This window comes from Acipenser ruthenus, chromosome 7 (genome assembly GCF_902713425.1).
Source record: "Acipenser ruthenus chromosome 7, fAciRut3.2 maternal haplotype, whole genome shotgun sequence".
Classification (NCBI taxonomy): Eukaryota; Metazoa; Chordata; class Actinopteri; order Acipenseriformes; family Acipenseridae; genus Acipenser; species Acipenser ruthenus.
Genome location: NC_081195.1, coordinates 7,108,049 through 7,127,716, shown reverse-complemented (window position 1 = coordinate 7,127,716; position 19,668 = coordinate 7,108,049). Strand labels below are relative to the sequence as shown.

At 38.0% G+C, this 19,668-nt stretch overlaps 1 protein-coding gene across 18 annotated transcripts in view; it reads left to right on the top strand.

Annotated features, from left to right (window-relative positions):
* Positions 1-48: 48 nt before the first annotated feature.
* LOC117415550 (pleckstrin homology domain-containing family A member 1-like) overlaps positions 49-19,668 on the top strand; it is a 38,198-nt gene continuing 18,578 nt past the window's right edge. For all 18 annotated transcript variants that reach the window (XM_059026233.1, XM_059026234.1, XM_034026053.3 and 15 more), the window contains exons 1-4: positions 49-190; positions 14,079-14,239; positions 16,716-16,772; positions 17,829-17,874. In XM_059026233.1, the coding sequence (XP_058882216.1) occupies positions 14,099-14,239; positions 16,716-16,772; positions 17,829-17,874 (244 nt within the window). In that variant the 5' untranslated portion in view covers positions 49-190; positions 14,079-14,098. The remainder of the gene's footprint in view (positions 191-14,078; positions 14,240-16,715; positions 16,773-17,828; positions 17,875-19,668) is intronic.

Genomic DNA, 19,668 nt, shown 5'->3' with positions numbered 1-19,668 from the left:
GAGCTGACTACAAGTCCCAGCATCCTCCGCAAAACGGTTTCCGCAAAACCCCCGGAATAAAAAAACCTTTCCACTGCGTTCTGATTCAGGTAGGAAGTCAGTCAGTGGGAGATGGGCTGAAAATTCAGTATAGTGTTGCTTAGGTCTTTCTCTGCCTCGTAACTCAACATTTTCCGCAGTGAAGAATTGAGTAAGTACGAAATTAATGACTGTATCATGTTTGTTAACAGTTTTGTTTTAGTGCGGTAAAAACAAAAGCAAAAAAAAAAAAAAAAAAAGCGTGCGTTGGATGCGCTTTGCTTTCATTGCGTAGCAAGACGAAAAATTAGGGAGATGGTTGGAGCGAACTGTTGTACTGTACTGTAGTATTAACACTAGTATGTAGAGAAGCCACAGAGAAATCATAAATGCCGTGTTTTTCATACGAATACATTTTAACTGGATACTTTTCTCTTTTCTTTCATATTGTACTTTGAAAGAAGTTTACGTACATGTTTTACACAGTTTACTAGTAACGAACGTCAAAGTCTGCAGTTTGAAAAAAAAAAAGTGTAGTGTGTCATACAGTAAACATTCCTATGAATCACCTTCGTTCGTTTCATCGAGATAATGCTGTACTAGATACATTGTTTGGAATTAAGTTTTTAGAATGATAATGATAATAAATAACTACTAGTGACACATTTAACCTTAAATCACACATTATTTTGTTTCTGTTTTTACTTTACTACGGATGACAAGCAGCTATATTAAACCTCATTGTGTTTATGTAGCTAAACTCCTTTTATTCACAAACCGCCTGCAATGAGGTAATTTTATATTATGCGTGTGGTGCCTGATCGCTTAGTTATACTAGAGTAGGACACGTCTGCTTCCAATGCATGTTATAAGTTATATTACGAATGTTATTGTATTACTTGTGATAGCACTGTGCCGTTCAAGAATAGTTTACAGATATCTTCTTATGTCATTTTAGTTGTATGTGTCTGATACGTTTATTTATAGGTTGTTATCTGTTTAGGTTGTTTATGCATGTTCAGATTTTATGGACAGTAAATTTCACACCTTCAGAAATGTGCAGGAAACGTTCGGGCCGACGTGCAAATACCATTGAGAAAGTGTCACTGTGCTGGATCGGTGCTTTTAAAATGGTGTGCTAAACTTTTCAAATGCGATGGTGTTCTGCACTCAGTTATGCCTTTCTCGGCCGTTATCATTCGTTTGAATGTCAAGAGAGTAGTATTGAAATTAGCCCTTCTTTCTACAGCCCCTTGGGTAAATTAATAGAAATGGAAGTATATTATTTGCATTATCGCTGGTACAGGGAAAGGCAGCACGCTGGTACAACTGCTTACTTCATTTTTGCACTTCCTTATACACCAAAAATGGCTAGCCCCTAAATCACTGCAGGAAGAGCGAATAATATTAGTGTGTGTGTGTGTGTGTGTGTGTGTTGTAACGACCCAGGTATTTGCGCTGCAAAAAGGACTTGGTGACTATCCTGTTTGTTTGTTTGTCCTTGTATGTTTGTTTCACATGTTGTACTGTTTTTGGTGCCACGCCATGATCTAAAAGGGGGATCGTGTTGGTTGCCTGTCTGTCCAGGCTCATTTGCAGCCCCAGAATGCTGGCGGGAGATTGGGGTACAAATGGCATGCCCGGTATTGGAGAGAGAGAGAGAGAGAGAGAGAGAGAGGTTCAATTATTTTATTTTTCTTGGCGTGGTTCACGGCAGGCAGTGGTCCGTATTTGTTACCGTGTTAAAATAAACAACTTGGTGAAGTTGTTTATTTTGTGCGGTCTGCTTTTTTACACGCAACGCTGCAATATATATATATATATATATATATATATATATATATATATATATATATATATATAATTGAGAGACGGACATTTTTAAAGAGCTTTATAACAGTTTAAAGTTATGTGTAAAACGTTGCCAAGATGTTCCTCTTTAACTTCCCCCCCAGAAAATTCTTCACTAAATGAGTTAATTACATTTTATATAAGGATGTAGTTATAAATCAGACCTTGTTTTTTCAGACAAGCCATGACTGATGATGGAATGAAGTTGCCAATGGCTAACAGCAGTCAGTGATAAATGGTATTGTAGGGTATGTTAGTGGCAATAACTACTGGATTTCTGTGTCCAGCCTAACAGTAACTGTAGGCTACTACAGAAAGTTTTACACTTTACTCAGGTTTTACCAGAGTAAACAGCAGACAGTTAGCATCATCATAATGTTGTTTTAAACATTATTAATTTACACTGGTGAAGGCACTACCCAAAACGTATGGCTACTTAACACAGAGCTTGATTTAGATAAGCCACATATGTGATTGTTTATGGCATTTTACAGTACCAGCGAATCCACCTGGATTGCATCGTGTTAGGGGTAATCCAGGGATGGAAATAAGACTCCCATTGCATAGCAGTTTGATCCATTCCTGGTTTTACTATGCGCTTAATAAAACACACCTGTGCTTGTTGCCTATGCACTGGGGCTAATGAAGCGCATATTAAAACCTGGAGTGAGTCAAACTGCTATGCAATAGAAGTCTTCTTTCCATCCCTGTAATTGTGGGTTGAAGCAATCCTGGTTGATTTCCCCAGCGCTGTAAAATGCTCTAAAACCTCTAGCCGGGCGTATCCCCAGGGTATAGGTTGATCTAAACATTACAAAAACAAGTTCAAAACATGCAGTATTTCATTTTTTTTTTTTTTTTTTTTTTTTAAGCGCTGGTGGATTTATCACAGTTTCTGAACTTTTGCGTGTTTATTTGTTAGCTGTACCCAATAACATTCCAGACTCCAGAAGCCTAAAACTACAGAAGTAGGTCAACATTTTGGTCACGCAGTCTGCCATTCAAGATACAGGGCTTTGCTGCTGGTTCATTAGGTTACTTCAGTGAGTAAAAAGCAAAGATACTGTAACATCTAAACTAAAATCTCCATTTGTTTTATTTTTTTCTAACCACAAGCTTATGCGTTTCATTTCTAATTTTAAAGTTTAATTTAAATCCCAACAGAGTCTCCCTTTCAGTGTGGTTTATCTTTTCTGACATACAAGCATATATTTCTGCAACACTGCAATATTTTTAAATGAGGAGGAAGACTTTTTTTTTTTTCTTTTAAGTGCATCATGGGCAGACTGTGACCTTTGGAATACAGTACTGCAGACAGTTTCAAGAATGTAATGTTATTGTTTTTGTGAAAAGTAACTAATAGGTCAAAATATGAGCCTATTAAAGGCACAGTAAATATGAATATTATTATTATTATTATTATTATTATTATTATTTGTTTATTTAGCAGACACCTTTATCCAAGGCGACTTACAGAGACTAGGGTGTGTGAACTATGCATCAGCTGCAGAGTCACTTACAATTACATCTCACCCGAAAGACGGAGCACAAGGAGGTTAAGTGACTTGCTCAGGGTCACACAATGAGTCAGTGGCCGAGGTGGGATTTAAACCGGGGATCTTCTGGTTAAAGCCTGTTTCTTTAACCACTCGACCACACAGCCTCCTATATATCCAATCTATTGATCCGTTCTTACCCCTATATTTGCTCTTATTGTAATACTTGATGCTGTTCGCACTAATTTGTGTTTAATATGGTTTGGAGTTGAAGTTGAATATAGGTGACCCTTCTAAAGTTTCCGTAACTTGGGTTGAGTTTATATGTAGTATTTTTTGTTTGTTTGATTTATTTATTTATTTATTTTTCACTCCTCTGCATAAAAGATAAATGAAAATAATTTGAACCTATATTTTATAAGAACCCTTGAGGTACAGATATTGTTGCGATAGAGTGCATACAGATAGTTAGGTTAAATTGATGGAAGGGCTCCAGCAGTCCATTATCTGCCTTGTAAGATGTATGTGGCACTATGAAAGTTATTTAGTCTGTGCAAAAGATCACAGTGTCTGCCACAGTATTTCAGTTACTCCTCTTTGACATTGCCTGCTGCTCAGCTTTTAACCTCGGACTTCACCTGCTGAGCTCCAAGTCCAGCTACATTAACCTGTCAGACGCTGCCCTCTCCAAATCCCTTAAAGCTTCCAGTAGCCACAGCAGCTTGTAATTGCGAAAGCTTTCTTGTGTCTGCACCACCAGAGCAACGCGGTTACCTTTTATTTTCAAAGTAAAAGAAAGATCTGGTCTTTACTCTGCTCTTAAAGGTGGCTTTTTTGTTAAGACCCGTTGATCTGTTGAGGCGTTCTTCATTGAGGCAGGGCTGGCATCTACTTCAGATGCAGTAGGCTGTGCTTCGTTTAGTGGCTTGTCTATGTGAATGCTTGTCTAGGACAGGGGTGAGCAACCTGAGCCAATCTAATATCCCTTGAGGGTGGCAGGACGCCTTTGTGTGCGTCACGACAGATATGGGAAGTTCAATTATTGGATTTGGATACATTTGCTATTGTAGGTAATAATGAGTTTGTTTTTCTCACGTATCAAGCACAAAAATCTGTAATCTGTGTTAATGTTGAAGTTCCTGATTCGCCCACTTTTATTTTTTGTGTGTTTTTTTTCTTTTCTTTTTTTCTAAAAATAAATAAATAAATAAACAACTTAACGATACTTCATTTTGAAGAAGTAAGCAACTTATTCCTAGCGTTTTAGTATATCATTACTTATTTCCATACCACATTTCTAAATTACAAGTGTTTAAACATTTGCTGGCTTTTTATTCCTTATACTGTTAAAAAAAAAAAAAGAAAAGCACCTCCCGCAAGAATAAAAAAGCTGGTGCGATGGAGATTGTTGAATTTCCAGATCAGGCAGCAGGGTTTCGGTGTTTAACGGCTGGCCTCTCAGAAATATTCTCATGCGGTTTGCTGACCGAGGTCCACTGACTCGTCTGTGTGTTGTGCGTTTCCATCTCGGTTTACCTGTGTGTAATTCAGTAATTTAGGACCTGATCCGAACCAAGACCTGGACTGCAATGGAGCTTTAGGGCCATCATTCAGGTGTGCCCCACTGCTCTAAACTGATCTACAGTCAATACTGCTGGCCTTTTTAAATCATTAAAATAGTACCACCTCTTTTGAAATTTTATATATATTTTTTTAATAGAAGTGAACACTTTGCTACACAAATAGCCCTATTTCAGTTATCTAAACCTCAACACTATTAGGATCCTCCGCAGTTCAGATATCCCAGCATTCTGGAAGTTGAATTTTAAACTCATTTGTATTTGAACTCAAAGGTCAAAGAAAGGGCACTTTTAAAACATATTTTCCAGCTGGAACAAGATGGTCCTGGCCTTGCAATACGAACTGGAGTTTTGCAGCTCAGTCAGGTTCTGCAAAGAAACACATAAGCTGTTTTCAGTGACAGCCTCCATGAATCACAGAACAGGTTAATGAACCATTCACACAATCCCAATATAAAAGCTAGATTTCCAAGATAGACTAGGGCAGTGGTTCTCAAACTTTTTTTGTTCGCGGACCACCTGAATGTGTGTTTTTTTTTTTTTTGTTTTTTTTTCTTTTTGATCTTGGCGGACCACACATGCTTGGATAGTGAATTTTAGCTTTGCCTCCTTTTCTGTATCTTTTCATTATCAACAAAAATACATGATTTTAAATTTAAATGCTTGGTCACTGACAAGGCAAGCATTGCGGGTTATGGCGGCTCTGTTTTAATTCATTTGAATTAATTACAATAAATGGAATCCACCACCTAATACTATATTTGTGCCGGCTACTGTATTATAAAAAAAATATTTTCAGGTGTTATCGTTCAGTCCATTTTTTGTCGTATTATTGTACTGTAAGGTGATAGGCCTATATAGTACATAATAGCTATCTATACATATGCACCAAAAAAAAGCGCATTCCCTTTGTGATATCGTAACAATATGTACCCAGGTGCTTGTGAGAGATATTGGGGGTTCATGTATAGAGGCTGTACACCTTTAAGAAGAAAGGCATGATGGGATATCAGCAGAACACTTGTCAGGTGACATAAAAATGCTTAGGTGCGGAGGTGCTGGCTTATTACACACCGGTTCCATGCAACAGTTATGATGGTGACCAAAATGTGTGCGAGTACCGTTGTGTTAAAAAAAAAATAAAAAAAAGGTTAAAATGAACAGTTGCATTCAAAAAATATAGAATAGTGAAAAACCAAAATAGACATGCATTAACAAAATGCCCTGAAAACAAAGAAAACTATTTAAACTAAGCAATAAGCTCAATAATTAAGCTAAAAAGGAAGTGAAAAGGTTACCGTGATGTGTTTACCATAATAAAAAACAGCAATGGAAAAAAATGTAGACAATAAAAAAGCGCAACCAGATATATTCAACACATTATTCTAATTCTTTGTCGTAATATATATTTAAGGTAAGGCAAGTTTATTTTTCTGTTAAAAGTGCTCCTGGCTATAATGTTCTGCCGCCTGGCTGTACAGAATTCCTGGGGAGAACCCTGCAACCGTATGCTAATGCAACTTCAGCGCACGCCTTGTCATGTGCTGCTTTACATGCTGCTGTGTGCAATACACAAACTCCCCAGTAACACATATATTTTAGACATTCCAAAACCTAAGTATGACAGAGAGTTTAGACATTTTTTAACTTGGAGATATTCTCCATATATGCTTTGTCTTCCTGCACCTGTAGCTGAGTTAAGGTATCAAATTTTGGGTTTGCAATGGGATGTATAAAGTATGCTGCTGCGTTCTTTCCGTAATTATGTAACCTTTCCATGGATCACAGGTTGAGAACCACTGGACTAGGGCATATGATTTGAAATACACGTATGTTGCAGTGAACCTTTGCAACCAGACAGTAGAAGGTTCGGTTAAACATATTCCAAAGTCTTTTCTCTAGCAAAGTAATCCCATGCAATGATTGACTCCTGATAGTCATCAGTTAAATGTTTAGAAGACCTTTTGCATGATCATTAATGGAAATATCCCATTTTTAGAAGTTGCTATTCTGTTGACAAGATAAAAGCTGTGAAGTTCCATTGCCCTGCGAAATCTTGCATTCTGATTCAGTGTCAACCAATCGGCATTTATTTAGGGCGTCTTCTAAATGCGATTAGCCCGGTAGTCTCCTGGTACTTGAGAACAAAGCTTGTTCTTTTTCTGAGTGGTTTGTGTGGGCGGGGAAAAAAAATTGAAAATGCAAAACTAAAGAGCAGAGCGTAGAAGAAAAAATGCGACTCCTTTGTAATTCAGACCTCATTACTTTACAAGCTCTGCTATTGTGTTTTGCACACATGCTGCAAAATATTCTGCCTCGAGTTTGCATAGAAATAATGTTGCTATTGTGTCAAGACGGCATTGTTCCCAGTCGTCAGCAGCAACCTCCTATTACTGCCATTGTGCTGTTTTACAGCCTGGTAACTTGGATGCCAGCTGAGGACAACGCTGTATTTACATGAGGCAAATTAATGCAGATGCATTCTGTTTGAAACGAGCCTTTGGTGAATAGTGATATCAGCTACGGGGCTGGCTTTAGCTTTTTAAAAGCTAACAAAACATTCTTTACAATGCAGCAGAAGAGTTTTCTGTTTTTTTTTTGTTTTTTTTTTTCTTTACAGTAGGCAAGCCTGTTAACAGTCTGTTGCGACTTTGTTTGTTTCTCTCCCATGCCAGTGCGTTACTGGATAGGATTCACTTTCCAGAAAGGTCTTGATGTGCTTCTGAGGTCTGTAGATTCACAAAGTGTGGGTGGTACAGTTTTTGATACCCATGCCAAGTTGCACTTTTAAATTCATAGCATTGCAGTTGAACCTGTTGCTGCTAGCGCATTGCTTTTTAATTATAATCTTGAATTATATTGAAGATATCATTTAAAAGGACTATTTTGTACATGTGTGTGGATATGATTATTCTCCAACCATATAACATTTCCAGTCAATTGGACCCACAATGCAGTGCTCTCTTTAGTCTTATGAATAGCACCCTGTTCCTCTGGAAATGGTAAAGAAAGCTGCGTGCGAGATTGTGAGTGATTTACTACATTACGTTTGGCACATTAGTGCAAAGTTCAGCTTCGTAGGCTGGCTTACAGTTTTTTAAATGCAGCACTCTTTTCACACTTTATTTCTCAGATCCCATCCTCTGAACTGTTCACCACAACGTTGAATCTGGTGCAGTTCTGAGAAAAAGATGTACGTTTAATGAAAATTGCTGATCCTAGTAAACACAATTGCAGTTACATTGGTAGTGATAGTTCTGTGCTTGCTAATCAACTGCACTGTTCAGCGAGCCCAGCATAAATAAATAAGTGGTTTCAAATTCTGTGTTTTTATTTATTTATTTGTATATTATTTTTTTAATATACTGTTCTCTAGTATTTTTTGTGATGTTTGCAACCGTTAACGGTTCATATTGCAATAACTCAGATAACCTATATTTTAAAGTCTGCGTTGAGGTAGGGCCCGGCTGGGTATCGGCAGTGTCTTCAAGGTACGATACGTACTGTATCACGATACAGTAAATGAAGCATGAAACACAAAAATCACAGTTGTTTCATTTGCTTGTGCAAGTGTTTGCAAGAACACAAGTAAAGCATGTAAAATACGTTTCCTTAAAGCAAAATTACAAATCATGGCTCCAGACAAAGGTGTGTTTTTTTTTTTTTTTTTTGCTTTAGGAGCTAATGGCTACCATAGTCAACTGCTTAAAATACAACAACTTGTTAAGACACTAAAATGATACTAAAAGAGTAACTTAATGCTTGTACTCACTTGTTTGTTGTCTCATTCTGTTGAATGGTTAATCTATGCAGCTGATGACTGCAATGAACTCGGCACGTTTTATATTTTCAGTTTTTTTCTGGTGTCTGGAATTGGTGACAGCTCTTCTAACTGCACGGTTGTAACATGGGGAAACAGCACACTGCAGCTCCCATGCTCAGTGTTAGTGAAGTCCTGTTCGGACAGCATGTAACGCAGACCGCTCTTATGATTACATGTTACTGTTTATTTTTCAGTAAAAACAAGTTTAGACTGCAGTGCATTGGTTCTGCTGTTTACAAACACGTTTGGTCACCATCACAACTGTTGTATGAGTTTTCCTGTATTCTGCTGTTGTTAATACAGCACCTTTTGTGCTTTACAAGCATTTGTATTCGATTAAATGTGTTCGTTTTTGTTACTGTCCTTCTCACACTTCAGTTTATTAAAACGTGATATATAATAACAATAAAACTAAAATAAATATGTGCACAGTTCTTCAAAAGTTTTTGAATCTGACAAAAAAGAGAAACTGTTCTCCTAAAGCAGATTATTTTTAAAAACAAGTAGAATTCTTTTATGTTTTGAGTTTTTTCTTGAGGAACACAAAGTGATGTACAAGTCTTGGTTTGAGTGTGCTTCTCTGTGCTGTTACCACATCTCCAGCAGTGGACAACACTCTCTATCAGCAGAGACTGGTCCCTGGGATGCACAGGTAACGCTTTGCTAGCGTACACAGATGTTGCAGATAGTTTTGAATGATTTAATGTTTCTAGTGTAGCCTTTGGATATCGAAGTATCCTACCTTCTGATGCTGTTTGTAACTGATGGTGATGATGTGCTGTCGATCTGATGGTGTCATGGACACTCAGATTGGTTGTATTCCCTGAATACTTGATTCAAGCCTTGCACATTTACACAGCATGACTCTTATTAAGAACATGAAGTGAGTCCACACTGGATTTTAAACCGTCCAGAGCAGGTTGAATCTCGCCGTCGCCCTGATGAGATTATCAACATTAATAACCCGACTCCGCTCAGCTTCCAGCGGACTTGACAAAAACACCTTGAACACAGTGATTGGTAGGTGAGGTTAATTATCAGCACAGACACAAATTAATGCATGCTTGTGTTTTGTAGCACTGTATCGATTATCGTATCGTCAAGGAAAATATCACGGCTCATCATGTGAGTCGATGAATGGGCACACCCCTACATTTAAGGTGCTTTGAGATGGCTTCTCTTCAGTTCTGGTTGCCAGCAACATACGTACTGTACTGTATGTATTGTAGGCCAGATCAGCCAAAGTGTCTTCATATTAAGTAGTAAGTGCTACTGTAGCTCCATTTTAGTGCATTACCAGCAAGGGAAACTTGATCCAAAGTACCTGTTCACTTGTTTCCTCTGTCGTTTTGCTTCTATAAAGACTAAGACCATTAAGAACCCCTTACACACTGTGAGTGTTCAAATTGCAAGGAAGTGATTTCTGGTCAGATTTATTAAGATCTGATTCCAATCACGCTAGTGTTTGCTTGCAAGTCTTACTAACTCTGTTCCTGTGACCCTGACCTTTGCATAAGAATGTTGGTGAACATTGTGAATCTAATGGTCACCATTTCCCCTATTCATAAGTTTATGCAAGTGTACTGTAGTAACTTAGTTTAATGCTTATTTCCTTAGTCGCTAATAAACCACACTGCCATGCTTACTGTGGCTGACCATATTGTGGTTGCCTGGTAAGTGCTTCACCTATAGCAGTGGGTAGTTCTAAAATGTCTTCCGAGTTTCTGTGACAAACATGCATTTATTTGATTTGCCCAAGATGTAACCAAGATAATTCTCACAACAGCCCCAGTTTGATAAATATTTAATATTCTTTTTGAAGCAACATTTTTAGAGGGGGTGGTGGGGGAGGGGGGAATTGTTGTCTTTTGCCCTGAAGTTTCAAAAAATATTTCAGAGGTTCCTTCTAAACATTAAATCCACAAAGAATATATGGGGTTACTTCACAATCAACCTACAAGTGCAGTATCCCTGCCAGGCATACCTCTTAGAAATGAATAATGAGATGTGAGTCATAGTGAAGGTTACAGCATTCAAGCAGGCTTTGCTGAACTTGAAAGCTTGCTTTTTTAAGTACAAAGGAAAAAAAAAGGCTTGAGTCAGTGTGCAAAAGCCTGTTGGTAGAACAGAGCCTGCTTGCAGCAGTCCAGTTAATCTACCTGTACTGTCTTGGAGGCACGGACTAGTAAGCAGCCTGTATTGATTCTATAGAACAAGAAACCCCCTATAGACAATGTGCAGCTGTGCTGCTATAGAGAGAGGAGATAGAATGGGCTTTTTTGTAATGAAGATCACAGCTGCCTAACCTTGTTGGCTAAAAGAGCCATACAGAGCTTATAGAGCGTGTGTGTGTAATTATAACTTTTTAAAGTTAAATTTTGTAAAAATCTGACCTGTAGTACAAATTGCACTCGGACACTGCTTCAGTCATTTTCTGCTCATTAAACATTGCATGTTTAGACCTCAATTTAGAGTCATTTGAACTGCTGCTTCTACATGACTACAGACTGTTCTTGCAGTTTTTGCAAACCCATTAAAAACCTAAAAGGGGACACAAAAAAGAGCCACATTGTGCAGCTGTGTAAGCTGCATATATGGGTGGAGACCTGTCCGTTTGACAACGCTGCTGTAGATCGTGCTCTTTTACCAATAATCCTGTTCAAAACGAATCTCCAAAATAATACATTTGATTGATTTATCTATTTGTTTAAATGCACGAACTCATTGGCAAAGTATTCATCATCACTTTCTAGAATTCCTCTACGATAGTTTTGTTATTGTTTCTGCCTCTACATCTAGTGTTAGTGTAGGTGCAATATATACAGATCAAGATCCCTGTAATTGTAACTGCAGCTGTTACTTTCTGCTTTTTAATAGTGATCCATGGAATACAAGCCTTAATGCAACCATGCATGCTCAAGGTTGTATTTGTGTTCATTTTCTGCTCTGTTAGGTCTTCAGTGTACTGTAGTGTGGAGTGTGTCTCGCTACACTGCCTGTTTAGAAATACATCTTTTACTTGGGGCTTGGATAGCTAGTCTCCAGAGGACCTCGTTTTCATGAAGAGCACTCCTCCTCTTCATATCCAGCGACAGTGTGTTTCCTGTGTCAGGGCTCGGTTAAGAGTGTTCACTATGGTTTATGCAAATGTCTTTTAATTTGTGGTTTCTTTTCTTTTTTTCATGGTATTAATGTACTTCATTGTAAAATTAACAAGGCTGTTCTTTAATGGTAAACTCTGAAGACCTACAGTAGTTGGTTGCAGTGCTCTGTTTGATCTAAATTTGCTAACATGTTTGATGTGAATTCATGCATGTACAGTAAACGGGTCCCCCTCTCTGATTGGAGTCGGTACTCAGATTAACAAGGTTTAGTACTGTACCGTGTTTTAGTTAAGATGCTGAGTGGCTGTATGTTTTAAATATTTAGAGAAACCCTGTATGTTACACGTGCATTAAACTCAGGACCACAGACTGCACGAGATCACTGTAAAAGCTTTCCCCTAATTCCATCTGAGTTAGCTGGGTGATGTCACCTCAGGCTAATGATTGGTGTGCTATTACAGTTTCCAGGAATCTCTGGCACTGTTCGCTGAAAGGGTATTAGGGACGCAAGGGGAAACAGTGTTGTACATTAGTGCCCACTAATGTGCATTATGAAGGCAAACCTGTTAAAAAAAGGGGGGCGGGGGGGATTATTTACTGCAAGTAAAATGCATACCAGGGATGGAAATAAAACTCCTAAAGCATAGCAGTTTCACCCATTTCTGTAACAAAAGGTGTGTCTTATTAAGCTCCTTGTAAAACCAGGAATGTATCAAACTGCTATGAAGTGGGAGTCTTATTTCTATCCCTGCACACTCTCATCAAAGAATGCATTTTTTTCTTCTTGTGGTGAATTCTACATGGAAGTACTGTATTGTATGTCTAATGCAAATGAAGACTAATTACTGTTTGTCTCATTTTGATTGCCAACAGCCATCATTTTCCAATATTTGACAATTTCCATTTTTTATTATTTTTTTGAAGTATTTATTTATTATTTATTTTTAATTAGAGAACAGCTCATGTTTTTACCATCTTGGCTGATGCGATGCCAGACTATAAAGTGCAAGCGCAGTAGAAGTTTTATTGCTGTTCTTTTGACTCGACATTTATACATTTAAAAAAAAAAAAAAATCTTCAACTGTGCGTGAAGAACAAGGCCATTTGTATTCATAATGATCAAACTTGAACTAACAGAAAAAGTGTGGGCTGTACAGAACTGATGGTACCAGAGCAAGAGAAGGAGTTTAGAGAGAGAGCCAAGCCTTGCTTGCATGCTACGCTAAAATATTTACTGTGTTTTTTTTTGTTTTTTTTTATGATAATGAGCCAGTTAAGTTTTTACTAAAAACTTTTTCAGAATTTAGTACCTAGTATAGATATACCTAGGTAGTGTTTAAGATTCAGATTGGGCTAATTGATGCAATTTAATTTGTTCTCATTTGATTAACCAGGATTTAGGTGTAATGTTTTGTACGGAAGAACAGCAGTCAAAGAATCCATGTTTCCAGTTCAGTTACTGTACCTTTTTAGCAGGAGGGGAGATTCGTGCAATTAATGGAGCAAATGAGTAGAGCCATATTTTTATTGCAGTTCGTCATGGAAGATTTAGATTTTGTAAAAAAAACAAAAAAAAAAGCCTTGTATGTTTTTGCATAGCAGGGTGGGGGGTGGATTGCAAAGCTCTTAGCTTCCTGTTTGGAATGTTGAAACAAGTTGCTACAGCTTCAGATTTGTGGATTCCAAGACCCTTGCATACAACCTACTGTAGGGTCTTGCAGGGAGCTGTAATATTGTACTGTACCTCAATTATATGTTTGCTGCAGTATGGCTTTGCAACTTGCCACCCCTGCTACATTGTTTTTAACATTTTGTAGTGACAGTATTATACTGCAAATAATTGTACATTAATATAAATGAACACAGCAAGGCAGTATCAGGAAAAACTTTAATGGGTTCATCCAAACAATTTGAGCTAAAACTAATGCCTTCATCAGCAGTGAAAACTGTACAAGGGGCTTTTAGAGTTGTGGGTGGAAATAAAATAAACGCATGCATGGTATTGCAATTTTTTATATTACACCAGCAAGTTAAATGAGTCCTATTTGTTTGAACGGCTGCCAGATGTGTATAGTGGGTGGAAGAGTGAGTCACTCTGGATTAGCAATTCTCTTCTAGGAATGGAGAGCCGCCTTTTTGTTTTAGCTCTACAGTGCCATTTCCTGCCTCTTGCTTTACTCTTCTCCCCTCTCTCTCTCCTTGGCAGTGTAATGTGCAGGCTCAGAAATGCCTTATGTGGATCGGCAGAATCGTATCTGTGGGTTCCTCGACATTGAGGAGAATGAGAACAGCGGCAAGTTCCTGCGCAGGTACTTCATCCTGGACACGCAGGAAGGCAGCCTGGTCTGGTATATGGACAACCCCCAGGTAAGGGCAACAGACTGTGTAACCCTTTTTCAACGGATGTACTTTTCAGCACTTTGAGCGGATCAATGTTGATACCATAAACCTGAGGTATTAATGGTCAAATGTTGTTGGTCATTGTTCTTTAGTGGTTTTGGTGGCCCCTCTTGAGCGAGAGAGAGAGAGAGATATTCTGTCTAATCTAAGTGAACAAATCTATATGGCTGGTTTCACAGACCCTGGTTGTCTAATGACTACTTTATCTTTAGGTGTCCAGTATTAGTGCTAAGCATGATATGTGAAGCCAGTTATTAAATTAATAACATTATTTTTTTTATTTTTTTATTTTGTTTTCTACTGTACCAGCATTAAAAGTACTGCTTAAACATAAAGCTAGTTCTTTCATGGTACTTTAGATACTGAAAACCTGGCATTTCCTTTTTTTTTTTCTCAGTACTCTTCCAAGGTGTTTTTGCTTCACCGGCAGTTTATACTGATTTGTATTTAACTTTGACATCTTTTGCTTAAGTCTCTCTCTCTCTCTCTCTCTCTCTCTCTCTGTGTCTCTCTCTCGTTCACATGTTCATTCTAAATGTTTTGGGTGTTTTTATGTTGGGTGTGACGCAAATTCATTCCTCTGTTCTTCCATAATTCAGCTTGCATGCCTTACTCCCTGTCCAGATTTGGTTAGAGCTTATTGAAAACGTGTTACCCACACGCCTACACAGGTGATATCCAACAGCATAGACTTTAAAAGTAATAACCATCCTTTCCATTTGGTGCTGTTGAGTCCCTTTCAAGTGGAGGGAGGCAGAGGTAGTTGGTAGAATTCTGCACAGTGTTCAGCTAGTACAGATACGTGCTGTTACAGTGGATATTATTTATTACAACTTACTGGAGTCTCGATGTATAGCATATCTTTTTATATTTCCACACACATGCTAAAAGTTTGTCGGGCCTCTATATACGTATTCCCTGCACAAGGCTATCGGTATCACAAAAACTAAATCTGGAATAAAACATAATTGTTGTTAGTGCTGGGACAAATACCCGAATATTCGAACAAATTATTTTTTGACATGTATGCTGATACAAAAATCAGATGTTAGTATTCGCTACAAATGACAAATACCTTGCACTTATTTAGCGTCTCACCAGAATTTGTGCTACGGTTTAAAAAAAAAAAAAAAAAAAAAGGCAAATGAAAAAGAGCTTTGTGTGATTATGTGATTTATTTTTTATTTTTTTTTATTTTATTCTATTTTATTATATATATATAATTAAACACAGGATCAACACAGCAGCTCTTGAGCCTCTATTTAAAAGTTTTAGACAGCAATAAGTAAACAAACCAGATTATGCGCACGCATCCTTGGTGATCTCTATGGAAAGCCATTTGGGACAAATACACGAATTTCCGAACATCTCATCACAGTTTAATAGCTGTTTAATAACAGTTAACTAAGAGCTGCATGTGTTACAGAATACATTACTTTGCCTTTGCTGTATCCTGTGTTGTCCATATTGCAGCAATATTTTTCCAACATATTTTTATTCAGCCCACTCCATATCCATGCTTTCCAGCAGCATCTCCTGCTGGGAAAGGGTGGGAAGATGGCTGCTGCAAACTCCCACACCAGCTCTGTTTGTCCATGCCAGTTTTTTTCCACTTTTCCTTTTAATTGAATCACTGGTAATGTAATACAGGCAGTCCTCGCTGTTACGACACAATTGGTTCCTTAAAGTCGCATTGTAAGTTGAAGCGTCGTAAGTTGAAGCACATGTTCCCATGTGAACAATGTTATAAATTGGGGTTGACTCTTTGGCCAGATAATATAATATATTTTTACAAAAATGACCCGTTATATTGTACTCATGCAAATATTTATTTAACTCTTCACACTCATCCCATTGATTTCGGGGCTCCGGCGCCCCAGTGGTTACGCACATATTACTCGGGCACCTACCTGGCATGTTTAAAAGTAGACTCGGGGCTTTCCAATTACGTATTCAGTGTGTGTATGCGGTACACCTAGCCGTGAACTACGATCTCCTGAAGTTAATCCCCTCATCATGTGATGGAGTTCACAGCTTAGATTTCATTTTGAGTCCACTGCTCTTATCAGACATTAAGGGCAAAAACATTCTAAAAAAAGTTACATGCATGGGAAAAAAAAAAAAAAAAAAATGCTACGTGACTGAGTCAGGTCGCCCGCGACAGGTACTGCGGTTCAGACACAGAGCATGCGCACATGACGCATGGCCCGTGCTCACCGTGTCGTAAATGCCGAATCGATCTCGTAAAGTCGAAGCAGGGTAATAATGCAAAAGAGTCGTAAGTGCCGTGCGTCGTAAGTCGAGGAGCGCCTGTACTTGGAGTAAAAGCAGGGTATTTAAAGCTACACAAAGTCAGAATCCACCAAACAGGCATACGCAATCTTCCAAACTGACCTGAGCTTGGTGTGACATTCATTATGATTTGTATTTATTATTTTTACAGAACCTGCCCACTGGAACGCAGCCTGTTGGAGCACTCAAACTAACTTATATTTCTAAGGTGAGTCTGTTACGTTGTATAAGACTTGTGCATATCTTACTAAGTGGGGCTTCCTTTAATAAAAGGGGACTTTCCCAGATAAACAAAAGTTGTAGAAGTCCTAATTGTATAATTAAATAATTGGCAAATAGGAGAAGGTGGAACATTTAGGAGTACATTAGAAACTGCTGCTCGATCTGTAATAAAAATGTATGTCAGAGCTCTGTTGACCAGATTCAACCCAGCCACCTCTGTAGTGGAATTCTGAGGCCGTGCTTTCATTGGCCCCTACCTCCAGGTATGCTGACCAATCGCTGTTAGAAATGCAAATGACAGGCCCTTCAATTGTGGAGCCTAAGGTAAATAAACACACACATTGCCTGAAGCATCCTGTCACGGCTCTTCAATTTTCTCTATGATGGAGCACTTCCAGAATTTTTTTTTTTTTAATGTATTTATGGGAAAGAGGTTTCATGTGATGGAATACAAAGATTTAATTCCAGTAACCTCAAAAATCATTCAAAAATGCATATCGCTGTTCAAGATGGTGTGTCGTTGAATGAAGGTCTACATCCCTTAACTGGAAAACCTGTCACTTTGTAATCTCTTTAACAACCAGGTATACTGTTTTTTATGTTGAATGTACCAGTTGATATATTGCTTTGTATTTTAAATGCGTTAATTGTGACTGCTTTTTCTAGTTTCCCAACTTGACATCATATTGCAGTTCGCTTTTGTCTGAATAAAAGTTTCTGTCAAACTTATCCCTGTGCTATGTTTTAATGCATGAGATGTTTTATGTATGTCAGTCCCTGCAGAGAACTGACTGTATTGGCACCTGCTGTGTTAAGAGTCCTTTTGAATCAATCCATTCTGCACCTCCACAGGAGGATGTACCAGTTAGTAGTGTTGTAAAGGTTGTGGATGTCCTATGCTGCTTTTGGATGTATTATATTCTTAAGTGCCCCCATATTTGTAAAAACGTTAATCTTTAAGAACAACTCTTGATGTCTGTAATTAACTGGAGCTCTTGGTGTTTTTTTTTGTTTGTTTGTTTGTTTTTCTTCTTTTATAAAGGTCAGCGATGCAACGAAGCAAAGACCAAAGGCAGAGTTCTGCTTTGGTAAGTCCTTGTAGGGTTTTCATTCATTCTCATGCACGCGTTTACAGCAGTCCGACTCTTTTCTGGTCTGTTTCTTGCATGGATGTTAGTCAAGATCATTTATAAAGTCAAGCTGTTTAGTTCAGCCCCCTCCAGCCATTCGAGAAGCTGCTTACCATGTGTTTTGTAGAATAATAAATCTAAGCTGTTGGCGCACCATCATTAGCTTGTTCTGATGTGCCGTCAAGTCTGTTCTTAAGCTCACAATTAGAAATGCAAATGTTCAAGAGCTGCCGATTTTTTTTTTATTTATTTTTTTTTATTTCTGAATGAGGAAGGTGGTGCCAAGTTAGCACCGACTGTTCCTTGTTTAGCGTGATCAATTTATTTGTAATTGCGTGTTCATCATCACGCTGACAACACCTTTTGTACAACAGCTTGATTTGATCACTTTTTTGTAACTCGTCCGTGTGTGTGTAAAATGTGCTTTTGTTAGACATATCAACAAATACATTAAGCATTAGGCATGGCCCATTGATGGTTTGTGATGCTTTGGCTTGCAGTCCAGCAGGCCAGTGCCCAAGCTGGTCAGATGCAGTGCACTGCTTCTGTTGGAGAGATCTTTGTCCCAAAGCGGCATGCTGCTGCTCTCCGACTCAATTGAAGGAAACACTACAGTGACCTGCTATTGAGTGCACTTTGGATTTCTGCAGGATTGGGGAAATATCCTGCTTTTCAACAGGATGCTAGCATCCGAGTTGGGACCACATTCCAAAACAGCAGGATATTTATAGAGGACTGTGCTGTTATGTGCACTGTTACCATTTCTATGTTAAAGCTGGTGTCAAAGCAGGTCAAGCGAATTAAAGGAGTGCTATCTAATGCGTACCTTTTTTAGTAACATTTTCACTGCTCCACCTTTTATTTGTGCTTGAAATATGTTTTGGTTTTTTAATTTGTTTTATGTTAATTAGTGCTGGGACGAACACGGGATTTTCATGTTCGGATATTCGCTCATAATTTAAATATTCATTTGGATATTCGTTCGTTTTTCAAAAAGTAGTAAAAGCCATTATATTGCTCTGAACGCCAGCAGAGAAAGCATTGCAGCAGGACCTTACAATATGTAACACATGCAAATAGAAAAATATCCCAGGAGTAAAGAATAAGCTGTGTAGGACTTCCTTTACCCCAGTGAATTAACTACAAAACAAAGCAGCTCAAAATAAACGTTGTTTTGTTTATTCCTGAAATAAATGCGTTCTCAACTTTATATAGTATTTGTTTTTATTTCCTTGCCGTTTCTTCACAGTAAACAGCGGCCATCGACACGTTTTCAGAAACTAATAACATGAGGTTTACTTGTGCCTTTTTGTAGCTGAACAAGCAATCTAAAACTGAAATTTAACTTTAAACACTTCAAATAAAACAAATGTGGAAATGGTGTTGTAAAGTAAAGGGGGAAAAAAACTCACTGTTTTGGTTCTCGTTTTACATTATACAAGTCGCAACAAAAAATATATATATATGATTAATCTCGCATATCGCAGAGCTCTTTTTCATTTGCCATTTTTTTTAAACTGTGCGCAAATTCTGGTGACGGTAAATAAGTGCAAGGTATTTTTGTCATTTGTAGCGAATACTAACATCTCATTTTTGTGTCCGAATACATGTCAAAAAATATTAGTTAGAATATTCAGATATGTCCCAGCACTAATTCTAATACAGTACAATGCTTTTGGATATACTACTGCATCCTAGTACGTTATTTGTAGATAATGTGGTTTTGAACTACAGCACATGAATTGATTAGGT